General features: G+C 38.1%; 1 protein-coding gene across 3 annotated transcripts in view; it reads right to left on the reverse strand.

Annotated features, from left to right (window-relative positions):
• The window catches only part of HMMR (hyaluronan mediated motility receptor), a 36,263-nt gene that overhangs the window by 7,560 nt on the left and 13,596 nt on the right, over nucleotides 1-15,107 (reverse strand). For all 3 annotated transcript variants that reach the window (XM_014842758.3, XM_044777704.2, XM_070517114.1), the window contains exons 8-15: nucleotides 10,702-10,773; nucleotides 10,391-10,566; nucleotides 9,412-9,560; nucleotides 7,542-7,756; nucleotides 4,277-4,393; nucleotides 962-1,108; nucleotides 588-740; nucleotides 401-500 (exon numbers count right to left, since the gene is read on the reverse strand). In XM_014842758.3, the coding sequence (XP_014698244.1) occupies nucleotides 401-500; nucleotides 588-740; nucleotides 962-1,108; nucleotides 4,277-4,393; nucleotides 7,542-7,756; nucleotides 9,412-9,560; nucleotides 10,391-10,566; nucleotides 10,702-10,773 (1,129 nt within the window). The remainder of the gene's footprint in view (nucleotides 1-400; nucleotides 501-587; nucleotides 741-961; nucleotides 1,109-4,276; nucleotides 4,394-7,541; nucleotides 7,757-9,411; nucleotides 9,561-10,390; nucleotides 10,567-10,701; nucleotides 10,774-15,107) is intronic.

The raw sequence follows: 15,107 nt of genomic DNA on the forward strand, positions 1-15,107 counted from the left end.
TACTGTCTTTATATTTGATTTAAGTGCCAAGATAAGCATTTATCCTTTTTTTCCTTTAAAATTGGTGTATTAGTTTGAAAAAACACTAAGAAAGATCGTAACCAAATAAGTATCACAAATTTACATAGATTAATTATCAAAAGTTCATATCAGGTGAGCCTTCTAAGTTATTAACTTTGTCTCTTAATAGAAGGTATTTTTTAGCCTATAAAGGCCATGTTAAAAAATGTATGATAATTTAATAAAATTTGTAAGCTTTCTTTAACAGGAACTTAAATTGGTGCAGTAAATGCACAGCAAAATGATCTAACAGAAAAAACTAAGTCCCTGTTGTGACTGTGACAGGCAATAAAGTGAATCCTAACACAAACACAAGGACGTTTAGTCCTAACTGACAAACCTGAAAAGGTTTTGTTTTATCATATAGCTCTTCGTAAAGGAGACGCCACTTATTCATTTCCTCGGTTAATTCTGCTGTTGCGTTTTCCTTTCCAGATTTTCTGTAGGGGAAATTAAATTTAAAAACGTAGTGTATTAAAAAAAGAGTAATTTAGGAACGTGGCACTCAGGTTCTAAACCTAGATTACCTTGCTTCTTCCTCATCCAGTTGTTTCTTAAAGTCTTCACCTTGTTGCTTGAGTTGGTTCTGCAAATCAGTGATTTTTTTAAGAGAAGAAACTGTGATTTCTTTAATTTCTGCTTCTTTAAGTGCTGATTTGGTCTGCAGATCTAGAAGCATCCTTGGGTTTGAGAGAGAACAGTCCACAAAACTCCATGTAAACATTTTACAGCCATTTTAATTATTTTTCTCCTTTTTTTTTTTAAACTCAAGGAACTCTTCGAGAATTGTACCTTTTTAACTGTGTAAATTCTTAATTTGTAATTGAAGATCACCCAAAGCAAGCCACAGGACCACCATCCCTGGCATCACTTAGTGGCTGGCTTTGTTTCTCCCACTTACCTTGCATAGTCTTGATTTGCGCTCTCAGTTGCCAGTATCTGACGTTGTACATCCTCTGTACTTTTCTCGGCCTTGGTCACTTTTTCCTGAAGTGATGAGTTCTCCAGCTTAAGATCTTCTATCTCACTAGCTGTTAGTGCTTTATAGCTTATTAAAAGGAAAAGTTAAAGGATTTTTCTAACTACTGTATTCACGACAAATATATAGCTGATTAGTTTATATTTTATACACATTTAAGTAAAACAAACAAAGCCTTGTAATGTATTTATGCACACACAGGTAAAAATTTAGTGTTCTGAGGTCAGTACTAATGAGCTTATATGGCAGATGCTCTTCATTCAAAGAAAAAAAAAATCGAGTGCCTACTATGTGCAGGAAGTATGCATACAGAGATGGAAAAAACCTACTATCAAACACGAAAATTACTTCAAAACAAAATGGACAATCCCTGCACCTACTGTCACAGAGTTTATGGTTTTGTGGGGAAGATAGGGAGATGCCTCTCCAGGTCTTTGCAAAAAAACTGGAAAAATAAATATAGAATTAAATTTGTGGTAAGTATTATGAAGTAAAACTACAGAGCACCTTAAGCTGATAGAACAGGGGGACCTAAATTTTGGTTGGTGATTTAGAAAAGGCCTTTCTGAGGAATTTATACTTAAGCTGAGACATGATGGATAAGGAGGATTTAGCTAGGCTGTTAGGAGAAAGTATTCCAGAACGAAAAGATGCATACGTGCTCAGAGGACGGTAGAATACAGTCCATTAAGAGACGAGACTGGAGCCTAATGAATAAGAGAGGCAGGAGCAGAAGCTAGAGGCAAGAGGATGGTCATCACTGCAGGGCACAATGAGTTTACCAGAGGGGTAAAGCAGAGAAAGTAAAAGTGTCTAAGGAAGTGTATGGATTACTGTGGAGATGTGGAGAATGGATTGTGGAAGGAGCAGGAATGCAAACCTGGAAGACAAATATTTATCAGCCCAGGTGAGTGATAAAGGAGGCTTGGACTAAGGAGTTGGCAAGGGAAAGATGTGAGATCTTGTTTAGAGGCAGAATTGAAAAATTCAAGAAATAGATTGGATGTTGGGAGAAACGGCGAGAAAATGATCAAAGATAGCTCTAAGATTTATGGAATGAGAATCTGGGAAGATGGCAATGTCACTGACTGAGAGAAAAAATGAGACCAGAGGTGGAAAAGAGATAGAAAGAAAATCAAGAGTTGTTTTGGACAGGTTACTATTAGATGATAGTGAGACAACGACTTGGAGATGTCAAGTAGGCAGCTGGATGTACAGGTACGGAGCTGAGCGGAGAATTTGGTTTGAAGAAATAAATTTTAATGCCATTAGATACGGATGGTGAGTGAAGTCACAGAATGGCTAAAAACTTTGTAAAGCACTATTTTTCAAAGTAGCAAGAAGGGAAGTGTTGAAAATAGGACTAAAACATATATATTATATATTTTATCTGGTTTACATAATTTATATTTAGGCTCTGACAAATTATAATTAAGATATATACACATATGTGTGTGTGGGTGTGTATATATGATATATGTGTCATAATATATCACATGTAGACACAGATCACTGGGGAAAGAAGGTATTATTCAATGAAGGGGCACTAGGCAGTTGGTTACCCATATGGAAAAACAACAACAAATTTGATCCCATATCACTATACACACAGAAATCAGTTCTACGTGGAAAAATGAAAAGTGAAATTTTGAAACTTTTAGAAAAAAAATAAGTTACACATCTTCGTGTTCTTGGCATAGAAAGAAGTTCTTAAATGAGATGCAAAAATGTTCACATAAAAATCTCTAAATTTAACCACGTTAAAATCAAGAACTTCCATTAATCATAAGAAACCCTAAATACAATGAAAAGATAAGCCACACTATGGGAGAAGACATTTACAACTCATATTGCTGATTAAAATTCTACAAATCAATGAGGAAAAGAAAATAATCCCATAGAGAAATGAACAAAAGTCACACACAAGCCTTTTACAGAAAGGAAAGACGAATTATCCACGATAAGAAGCCATTTTACGCTTAGTTCACTAAGCAAAATTTAAGCTAACAAGCTTTGGAAAGGAAACAGATCAATGAAAACTAACATCACTAGTGGGAGAGTAGTGTCTCACCCCTACTTTGTAAAGTGATTTGGCATTAAATTTTAAAGTTGAAATTCATACACCTATGACTTTAGAGTAATTCTTACAGGTGTATACTAGGAGACTATAAGAATATTCATAATAACAAAAGAAATGTTTTGGGAAACAACTGAAAAGCCCAAAGTGAGAAAGGATAAATAAACTGTGGTATATTAATAAAATCAAATATTCTACAGCAGTTACCATAAACAGACTACAGCCTCAGTCAACAAAGTGATTCAATCCTAGAAACATACATAATGTAGAATAAAAAGAGAAATCTCAGGAAACGGCTTAAACTATGATGATATTTTTTGATGAAGTTCAGGGAAAAGCAGAATTAGATATTATTTGTATGGATATACATGTCATAAAATTATACATGGAAAAAAGCGAGGAAATAATGAACATCAGCTTTGAGATGGAGTTATCTGTTGGGGGAAGGCACGACAATGGTCTAGTGGGAGGAATGCGTGCATAGAGACCAAATTGTTGAAAATCTTTTGGCTTATTGGTTGCCTTTTATGGGCTCATGCATGTAGATTTTATCTTTTTGCTCTATCATTTACGTACACGTTGTAGATCTGTAGATAAAAGAAAAAGAGACCTCCCCCAAAATGTTCTAAGGTAAATATGATAAATAAAAACATTAACATTACAGGGCCGGCCCAGTAGCCCAGTGGTTAAGTTTGGCATGCATTGCTTCGATAGCCCAGGTTCATGGGTTCGGATCTCGGGCATGGACCTACACCACTTGTCAGCCATGCTGTGGAAGAGACTCACATACAAAATAGAGGAAGGCTGGCAACAGGTGTTAGCTCAGGGCCAACCTTCCTCAGCAAAAAAATCCTTAACATTAATATACTCATAGTATGAGATGCATAGGTATTTGTTTTATTATCCTTTGCAATTTGTAGTTCCCCCCAAAATAAACTTTTATTTTTAAAAGGGAAAATAACGAGTAGTGGGAAAGGGAAATTTCTATATATAGTAAGATTACCAGGTAACACTAAATGCCCATTTATGGTTGGTCATTATGGAATTTAAATTAATACCAACCCTTCTATTTGTGTGATTGTTTTTTCACAGATTTCCCTAGGTAAACACCCCTCCCTGCTCATATTATATTTGAGAGTGCAGGCTCTCACTTAAAATACCTTTCAAACTGAGCAGTAACATCTCCAAGGTTTTGCATTGCACTATCATATTTCTCCTGCAAAAGCAGGGTGGCCTGAGTGTGAGCAGCCTTATTTTCCTCCAGTTCAGCTTCCTTCCTAAGAAAAAGGAACAATTAAAAGATAAAACACTAATTACAAATCATTACCCCAAGAAAGATATCAGTATTTATCTTTGACACTGTGAAACCAGTATCCCATATCTTCATCTTTGCATAAACTACTGGCTAGCTTAGATGTAAATTTATGACCTACCTCTAATAGCATGTTTATTTATGTACTAACTGTTCTTCTGGCTTCATCTTATCTTTCCTGCTCTTTTACTTGTTTTCATCCTAATTTACTTATGTCCAAATTTATCTTTTGATATTATATGTATTTATGTAGGTAAACATTTTTTTGGAAGAAGGTAGGGTAACTCTAAAACAGAATCTTAACAGCAGCAGCCAAGACTAGAGAATGTGAAGGATTCCCAGTGAAAAAGCCCTTGGATTGAATAAAGTTTAATTCTCTGCATTTAAACATTTAAGAAATACTAAGTACAGTTAAAGACTTCATTTTAAAAGTTCTTTTAAAAAAAGAGTTTATAGGACTATGTAGATTTATTTTGATTATATCAATAATCCACATAATAAACTATTATTCAAATTATTATTTTGATTGGTCAATAACTCAACTTATTTAATGGGTTATTTTGCATAGACAGAATAGCTTCTAAGTCATCTTTACAAATACGTATCACAAATCTCAGAGATTTTTGAGATGTTCATATCATATATTACCAAAATGGTGACAAAAATTTTTAGATAAGCATATGAGCTCATAAGAGATCTTTTAAAAAATATACAGAACTTAAAACTATAAATAAGAAGCATTATTCGCTTACAGACAAAGTCAGACACTGAGACAAGATAAACAGCTGATCAAATAAATTCTGTAAAAAGTATGGGATTTTAAAATACAGTCATGCAATGCTTAGTAAGGGGATATGTTCTGAGAAATGCGTTGTTATGCAATTTCATTGTTATACAAACATCACAGAGTGTACTGAAGGGGAATAAAATTTGTCACCCCAAAACATGTCTCTTTGATATAAGAAATATTTTAGACAGATTATTTCTAAGAAACATGGGGCTGAGTGGTTAAGTTCACATGCTCCGCTTCGGTGGCCCAGGGTTTCGCCGGTTGGGATCCTGGATGCGGACACGGCACTGCTCATTAGGCCATGTTGAGGTGGCGTCCCACATGCCACAGATAGAAAGACCCACAACTAAAATATACAACTATGTATTGGGGGGATTTGTGGAGAAAAAAAAGCAGAAAGGAAAAAAAAAATAAAAAAGAAACAAAAGACTCAGAAAGTTTTTCTTGTTACCTCCCCCTTAACTGCCTAAAAGAATTCAGATAAAAAAACTGTCTCAGGAAGTGAGCTATCATCTTAGCATAACATGAACAAGGTGTAGACAGAGAGGAACCAAGAAAAGCTGGTTTGTTGGGCTCCTCTCTGTGTTCTTCTGCTTCTCTGTGGCCAAACACTTGTTTTCCAAATGTTTGCTCCTTTTCACCTACCTATAAATTGCCTCTCTTCCCTTTGGAGACCCACTCTCCCCACCTCAACATCTTCTTTTGTCTTTAGCTGAGGACGGTATTTAAGGTGAGGGTTTCCATCACTCTGTTGAGTTACTGGGCTTTCCTGGGTTTCACCCATGTATACATGCCACTAAACTTTTGTTTTTCTCCAGTTAATCTGTCTCATGCAATTTAATTCTTGGACCAGGCAGAAGAACCTAGAAGAGTAGAGGAAAATTTCTTCCTCCTCTACAGTACTTACACAAACCTAGATGGTATAGCCTACTACACACCTACCCTATATCGTACTAATCTTATGGGGCCACTGTCCTATATGCAGTCTGTTGTTGATGGAGACATTGTTATGTGTGGCATGACTGCATACACACCACAAATACACGTCACACCACTAAAAGCAGTCAAGTATTACTAAACGGTTTACGATAAAAGTACTCTCTTCCTTTCCCCCTAGAGGAATCACTTTCAATTCTCTCAGTTTCTCTCTTAAGCCTTCAGGATGGAAGGGACCTCAGAAAACATCTCATAAAACTCCTTTATTTTGTATCTAATGAAGTAGAAAATTAAAGAAATTAAGATTGTCTTGCTTAGAATCACACAGCTAATTAACAGATCTAGCAATAAAATCCTTATCACCTGACCTCTGGACCAAGTTCTTTGAGTTAGAATAAACGATGGTCTCAACTTTCTTTTCTCATGAAACTGACATCATCTACTCCGTTGTTTTAAAGTGCCTGTTCCCTGGGACTGGCTGCAAAACAGAACAATGCCCCTATTACACTTTGGCACTGTTCCCAAAAAAGCAGGCACATCTAAGGCCTTGGAGTTCTTTTCATCACTTATCACCACAAGCAAACAGAAAAGGGATTAATAGCAAAAACATTCAACTCAACAAGAGATAGACACACAGTTGGGAATTCTGTAGGCTAAGGTCTAGTCCATGGTTCCTTGCTAGAAAATTTTTTAGTGATGAAACCCCACAGATTTAAATAACATAATTATTTTATTTGCAATTTGAATTCAAGAATCAACCTGGCTATTTTAATTTAAGTAAATGGAGTAGAGAAGGACTCATAACGTGATGAAAATAACATGCAATTAGAGCAAAAAAGAGCACGAGATCTCAGTCTTTCTACTTTTAATGATAAATCCCTTATGTTTTTAGTGTTTCCCAGTTCTGGTTGTTTTTTGCCATTTTGCTTTTTTGATTTCTACTTCTGAAGTGTTTGTGCTCCCTCAAAAAAATTAATTAAAAGTATAGATTTTACTATGTAAAACTGATGAACATATACACAAAAAAAGAAAATGTTTCATATTAAAAGGTGGGGTTCTTGTTTTTCTGGGTTTTTTTCCTAAATTCATTATTACTGCAATGCTGATATCCAATAATTTTTATAAGAGTAGTAAAGGAACCCCAAATTTTGGTATCTGTTGTTAAAAATCTCTTTAATTAAATCTCTAGCCTTAAAAAAAGGAAGGGCATGGTTTCCAGCTTTGGCTGACACACGTTTTTATGTACATCCTATGTATGTACTTTACCTTTCTGTGTCTATTCCTTATTTGTAAAATAATTCTAACCTTAACCACTCATATGATTGATGTGAGAATTCTGAGAATGTACTGAAGTCATATATAAACATGAGGTCTTACTAATACAAACCCTTTCAGCTTTTCTTCTAGAAGTTTTAGCTCTTCAGCTCTGGATTTTGTTTCCTCTTCCAGCTGCTTGACCAGCCTTTCAGCTTGTTCCTCTTTTTGCTGTAATTTGTCTAGCTCACTCAGTGCTTGCTTTAATTCCTCCTCAAAGAGATTCCGTTCTTTAATCATCTCCTCTTGAAAAGAACATAGCTTCTGCTGAAGACTAGAAGATAATTCCTACATCCAAACGAAAACCATCAAAATAATTTGAAAGGTTTCAATAATTTAATAATTTGTGAAGTTTTACTAAGGACAAAAAGAAGTACAGACAATGAAGTATAAAAACTAAATTCAGGAGTCTCAAGGAAACTTGAAAAATATAGATATCATACTCATTTTGTCATGGATTATATCCTACACCTTGTTAACACTGGCAAATGTTATTTCAATCTTTTTTCTATGCAACATATACACATACTTTTTGTAAAACTAGAATATTTTACAGCTGACTTTTATATTTTTCTCATATGATATTACACAAAAAGAGTACTGTGATTTCAATGCTATATAAATACATTTTACAGTTATATAATACACAAATAAATCACCATTGTAAAAAAATTCTAACATTACAAATAAAGTGGAAATTGCCTTTTTTAAAAAATTTTTTTATTGTGGTCTAAATAGTTTGTAACATTGTGAAATTTCAGTTGTACATTAATCTTTGTCAAACACCATATAACTGTGCCCCTGCACCCCTGTGCCCATCTCCCCCCGCTTCCTCTCGGTGGAAATTGCCTTTTGACTACTCCTCACTCCAACCTCAGTTTTCCCATTCCATAGAAAACCACTAGTTTGGTATATACGCCTTCTCATCTTTTTGTATACATTTAAAAAATATAAATGATAAATTCTCTATATATGTAAGGGTCATTTAAAAAGATCATAAAATAGTTGTTGAGATCTTTTCAAGCCAGTATATACAGGTTTATTCAATGTCTTTTGTTGTTACAGGTTGCTCAACAATATTTCATGAGTACATGTGAGTACTTATTTGCCCAACTCTCACCAATGTGTTATATTATCGAATGTTTTAATTTCTGCCAATCTTATAAGTGAAAAAAAAATTATTTCCATCCCTGATTACTACCGAGGTAGAACATCGTTTCATGTTTACAGGTTGTCTGAATTTCTACTTCTGAGAACTATCGATTTCCATACTATGCCCATTTTTTAATTGGACTGTCTTTTCTCATTGATATGTAAAATGTTCTTTATGTAATCTAGATTTTAAAAAAATGTCAGTTTTGTTTCTTGTGTAACTAGACAGTCTTACAGTAACCTAACACAAGAATATGCTGGAAAAAATTTTTTCTTTTTTCTATTTTTTTCCCTAAAGATTGGCACCTGAGCTAACAACTGTTGCCAATCTTTTCTTTTTTTTTCTTTTTCTCCCCCAATTCCCCCAGTACATAGTTGTATACTTTAGTTGTGGGTCCTTCTAGTTGTGGCATGTGGGATGCTGCCTCAACATGGCCTGATGAGCGGTGCCATGTCCGCACCCAGGATCCAAACCGACAAAACCCTGGGCCCCGAAGCAGAGGGTGAGAACTTAACCACTAGGCCATGGGGTTGACGCCTGGAAAAAACTTTTAAATGATTTACTATTTTGTTTCATCTGTTGTTTGTAACTTTTTCACATTATCAATAACCCTGTGGTGAACATCTTTGGAGCTATATCTGTAGCATAGTCATAATAATTTCTTCAGGATAAGACTCTAAAAGCAGAATTGTTGGATTAAAGAATATATACAATTTAAAGGTTTGCTGGTACAGAGGAAAATATATGACATAAAATAAGCACTATTTTTTTGGGTATTGTAGTAAACTACCTTCTCTTGCTGCAGAAGTGAATCAACTTGCAACTCTTTTTGTTGTAGCTTCTCATGTTCTTGTTTTTCAAGAGTAAACTTCTCTTTTAAGTTTTGTATTTCAGAGTTTAGATTTTCGTCCCAATCTCTATGCCTGTTCATGAGGTCTTCTATAAAAGGAAAAACATTAAAAATGCTATTATTGGATACTAATATTAACTTTGAGAACTCACATTCCCATTATATTCCATTACAATGCTTTATTGCTTTTAGCATATTACACAGATGAAGTATTTCCAAAGGTGGGGAAAAACAAAACAAACACAAAACACAACTCTGAAGTTTGTACCATCACTATATATAATATAGTATATATTACATGCCATATAATAAAATCCCCAAACCTAGTTCTATGTATCTACCAAGTTTAAATGGCCACCCAATGGGCAAGTCAAGAACTGCCCAAATGTATATATTTCACATATTCCAACTGCGACAGGCAATATGTTGAAATTAACAGAGAATAAAGATTATAAAAGACAAAATCTCTCCTACATACAACAGGTTTTTTTTTGGTGTTGTTTATATAATTTTTTTAAAAAAAATTGTTTTAGGGGCTGGCTCTGTTGCTGAGTGGTTAAGTTCGAGTGCTCCGCTGTGGCGGCCCAGGGTTTGGATCCTGGGTGCGGACATGGCACCGCTCGTCAGGCCAAGCTGAGGCGGCGTCCCACATCCCACAACTGGAAGGACCTGCAACTAAGATATACAACCAGGTACTGGGGGAGGGTTGGGGAGATAAAGCAGGAAAAAAAAAAAAAAAGATTGGCAACAGCTGTTAGCCCAGGTGCCAATCCTTAAAAAAAAAAAAGATTGGCAACAGTTGTTAGCTCAGGTGCTAATCTTTAAAAAAAAAAATTGTTTTAACATGGCAGTACTTTTCTTAAATTACATTGTAGATAGTACTCATGTGAAGAAAGTAATACCATAAGCAGCACAATACCTTTTTCTTTTTCAAGCAGCTGACATTTAGCATTGAGGTCTTCTACTTGTTTAGACAACACACCATTTTCCTCAAGAGACTGCTTAAGGCTTAAAACTTCATGATTCTTCTCTTTCAAATTTTCTTCTAACTGGGCAATATCTAGCTTGTATTTTTCCACTTGATCTGATGCACAACTGCATTAAAACAAATTATTTTGAAGAGCACATCTATTTAGGCATAGGGAAAATTAACCAAAAAATGATAAAAATGATATATTCATCACTATTCAACAAAGTAAAAGTTCAATTTAAAACTACTGTTCATATTACCTAATTTCTTCGATGTATTCTAAGAGTTTTTCTGTTTCAGATTTTTCAGTCTTTTCCTTCTCTATTGAAACACTAAAAAAAAAATTGCGCATATTAAAACATACTAATTTATTTACTTAATAATCACATATAATGCTTACTTTGTACCAGACACTGATGTATGACGCAGGCTGAGTCTAGAGTTCAAACTATTAACCATTATTTTACGTGGCCTCTTAAGTTGATAGGAAACTGAAGTTTTCTTTTAAGTGAGAAAGCTTTCCAAATATATTCTGATAAAAGGGCTGCGATGGTGAGAGTCATCATCTATAACACTCCAAGTGTTAGAAATAATCTTTTTCGTAGCTTTTCTGATTTCCCCAGCCATCACACTTACAAAATAGCATTTTGCGTGCTACAAAGCCTTTGTTCCAGGCTGCCTTGATTCAATTACTTATTCATTTACCTCTAACAACTCAATCTACGAAATGGGCAAGAGACGTACAGACACCTTACAAAAGGATATATATGAATGGTCAATTATCACATAAAGAGATGCTCAACATTTATAGTAACAAATTAAAATCAGAAATGAGGTACTACTTCATACCTACTAGAAAGGCCAAAATCAAATAGACTGACATCAAATGTTGGTGAGGACGTGGAACAACTGGAACTATTATACACTGCTAAGTGGAGTGTAAAATGGTACAACCACTTTGAGTCTTTTAATACCTTATACATACACTACCCTATGACTCAGGATTCCACTCCTAGGTATTTACACAAGAGAAATAAAAACACGTCCACAGAAAGATACACAACACGGGGCCAGCCCTGTGGCCAAGTGGTTAAGTTCGCGTGCTCTGCTTCCATGGCCCAGGGTTTCACTGGTTCGGATCCTGGGCATGGACCCAGCGCTGCTCATCAAGCCATGCTGAGGTGGCGTCCCACATAGCAGAGCCAGAAGGACTCACAACTAGAATACACAACTATGTACTGGGGGTCTTGGAGGAGAAGAAGAAGAAGAAAAAAAAGGATTGGCAACAGATGTTAGCTCAGGGCCAATCTTTAGGAAAAAAAGACATATAACATGTTCACAGCAGTCTCATTCGTAACAGTCAGAAACTGGAAACCCATATATTGATCAACAGGAGAATAATAAACAAAGAGGTATATTTATATACTGAAATACTACTCAGAAATACAAAGGAACAAATTATAATACACACAACAGTATGGATGAATCTCAAAAAAATACAGTAAACAAAAGAAGCCACACACACACACACACACACACACACACTGTGATAAACACACCTAAAAAGACAAAACCAATTTATGATGATGGAAATCAGAAAGTGATTGCGGGGGTGGGGGCATTACATGGGGAGGAGCAGGGGAGTAGGAAAGGGCATGAAGTAACTCTTTGAGGAGATGGTAACATTCTCTATTTTGTTTGGGTGGTGATTGCAAAGGTGTGTGCAATTGTCAAAGTCATCAAACTGAATACTTATGATCTGTGCATTTTATTGTACGTAAATTACAGCTCAGTATCAAAAAGAAGCCTAGGATTATGCATGAATCACAGCTTCCTATACCAATGTTTCTCAGTTTTGGTCTACTACCTCCATATAAGACTATGAGGCCTTTCCTCATCATTGATACAGAAGATGTACAAAAGTAAAACATTCCTACATCTTTTCAGCATAAAATGGGGATGATTAGGGCTCTACTGCCACTTAGGAAGAGAAATACGGCAATTGGAGGCCATGAGCTAAGTATTGAGGGAAGGTTAAAGTCTCAGTAAACAGTAACTAGCTGAGTGAAGGGCCTGGGCCTTGCTTGCTCAGCAGAAGTCCCCAAGCCCATTGCAACCATGTGACCTTCTGGTTCCCTTCTGGGCAGGATGCCCAGCTGCTGGGATTTGTAGCAATCCAGGGCCTGGCTCAGATTCAACCTTACCTCACCTAAAGAACATCGTGTCTTAAAGGGACACAGAGCCCCTCCACGTGAGCTACTCTTCCTGGGAATGCAGGTCTCACCAAGGACAGCCCCTTGGCAAGCATACAGCCTTTGTGTCCCCCGCCTATATAAGAAACTCCCTCCCCACCTGTGGTTGCAGGTACACATTGCTGTCCAGCTGCCCATTACTGGACCTCCTTGTAACTAACTCCCAGTAAGCCTATCTGTCTTGTCAGCTGACTCTGGGTCTTTTCTTTGACCTCTCCACAACCTATCCCACACTGCTCACCCAACTGGGCATGTGGCAGAACACACAGTAAGTCAGCCAGGACACTAAAGAAACACCTGTGAGCACTGAGACTATGGGGGATAGGAAGGGGAAATCCGCGGGGGAAATCCTGGGTTGGCTGATGTCTTCCCTGTGGGAGCTGGTCACCATCATACTTGATGGATGGGGCCCACTGCGTGAGTATGGGGACACCCTGAAAATGCCAAAGGGCCTAGGGGAAGTCCTGGTCTTGAGAAATGTAGAAAAAAAACCTCAGAAGCCCGGGCCATTGCTACAGCTGTGGGGTGGCCCCTCCTCACTGTAGGATGGCTTTCAATGAAGGCACGGAAAGTCCTGGGCAAGATAGATGTAGGGAAGAAGTCAGAAGCCCAGGCGGTAGCTGCACTGTTCGGGTGGCCCCTCCTCACTGTGGTAAGGCTCACAACAGAAGCTGAGATGGAAGCAAGAGCCAAAGTGAGGCAGCTACAAGAGAAACTGAAGTTAGAAAGAAAGGTTCAACTCATTCAACCCAAGACAACCGAGGTGCTCTTGACACACCTACAGAGTCTGATGAGAAAATAGAGATCTTAGCCTGCTGTTTTGCTAAGATCAAGGGACGACTGGTGGAACTGGGAAACAAATTCAGGCAGAAGGGGAGAGAAAGCATCCTGGGGTGGCTTTTCTGTCTCTGGAATACTGGATCAGAAGGCATTTTGCTGTCAGGGATGGAAATGAGCAAAATGGCGTCCATCACTTCTCCTCCCACCCTGTGGCAAGGCCTCTATAGTGCCACCTGGTGGACAAACCTCCCAGTGTTGCCTTGTGCCATTAAATTGATGATGTCACATTAACCTCTGAGTCTTTTTCAGACCTCCAGGAAGCCTCCCGCTCCTTTGTCACAGTGCATGACAACAAATTGCAAGGGTGGGTTGTCTGTCAAACACTTGGGTGTTGTCTGGTTGGGTAAGACAAAAGTGGTTCCTGCTGCTGTTATAGATAAGATACAGGCTGCCTGTCCTCTTTATAAGTTGGTGTGAAAGAGTGCTATCTGGGACTGAGAGACCACCAAGCAGGAGGCCTGCACCCAAGCCAAAGTAGCAGTAAAACAAATCCAGTCCTGGGGTGTTTTAACACAAGAACAAGCGTGTAAATTGGACATCTGCAGTTACTCAGAGGGGTTCAGATGGGGTCCCTCACAGAGGCAAGGTAATAAACAAGTGTCCCCTGGTTTCTGGTCTCAATTGTGGAAAGGGACTGAAAACCGATATAGCGCCCTGGAACAACTGTGTGCTGCTTACCTGGCCCTCCAGCAGGTGGAGCCCATAACCCGTTCCCTGCCGGTTACAGTCTGTACTTATCTGCCCACTGTGGAGTGGCTGCAGGACGCTTTCCAAAAGCCCCACTCAGCAACAGCCCAAACAGAGACACTGGCAAAATGGCATGCATACTTATGACAACGAGGGACCCTCACCAGTAGTCCCTTATGTGCAAAACTGCATGCCATCCTGGGGCCAGTAATATACACGACAGAGGAAACAACGCCATTAGATGAGGAAACCCTGCCAAATGTTTGGGAAGGAAAAGAACCAATCCCGGCAGAGGCCTGGTATACTCTTGTCCAGATGGCTCCACAAGGGACAACCTCCCCCTAGTGGACAGCAGTGGCTATCCAGCCTTCGACTGCCAGTATGTGGTTGGACTGTGGCTCTGGGTTCGGTAGTCAATGGGCCGAATTGTGGGCTGCCTGGATGGTGCTGTCTCGTGAGCCCGATCCAATGTGTCCGTGCATGGACAGGTGGGCAGTCTACAAGGGGCTCACCATGCAGATGGCACAATGGGTATGACAAAAGTGGACTATTAAAGGTCGCCTGTTGTGGGGGGCAGAACTCTGGGATGGTATCTGGCAGTGGGTTCAGGGAATGACAATAACAGCATACCATGTGTCTGCACATCAGGCGACAATGCCACCAGGAAACCAGCAAGCAGAAGAGTTAGCTCAGATCTGTCTCCTAGAAGAAGTGCCAGTCGAAACAGTGGTAGAACGACTACATAAGAAGACTGGACACAAAGGATAAAGGACTCTATGGGCTATTGCCAAGGCCTGGGGCCTCCTACTATGCTATGCTGATATTGTGCAGGTCTGTCAGGCATGCCCTTCTTGTTCCTTGCAGAGACCCTGGCCATTCCCCAAGAC

This window comes from Equus asinus, chromosome 9 (genome assembly GCF_041296235.1).
Source record: "Equus asinus isolate D_3611 breed Donkey chromosome 9, EquAss-T2T_v2, whole genome shotgun sequence".
Taxonomy (NCBI): domain Eukaryota; kingdom Metazoa; phylum Chordata; class Mammalia; order Perissodactyla; family Equidae; genus Equus; species Equus asinus.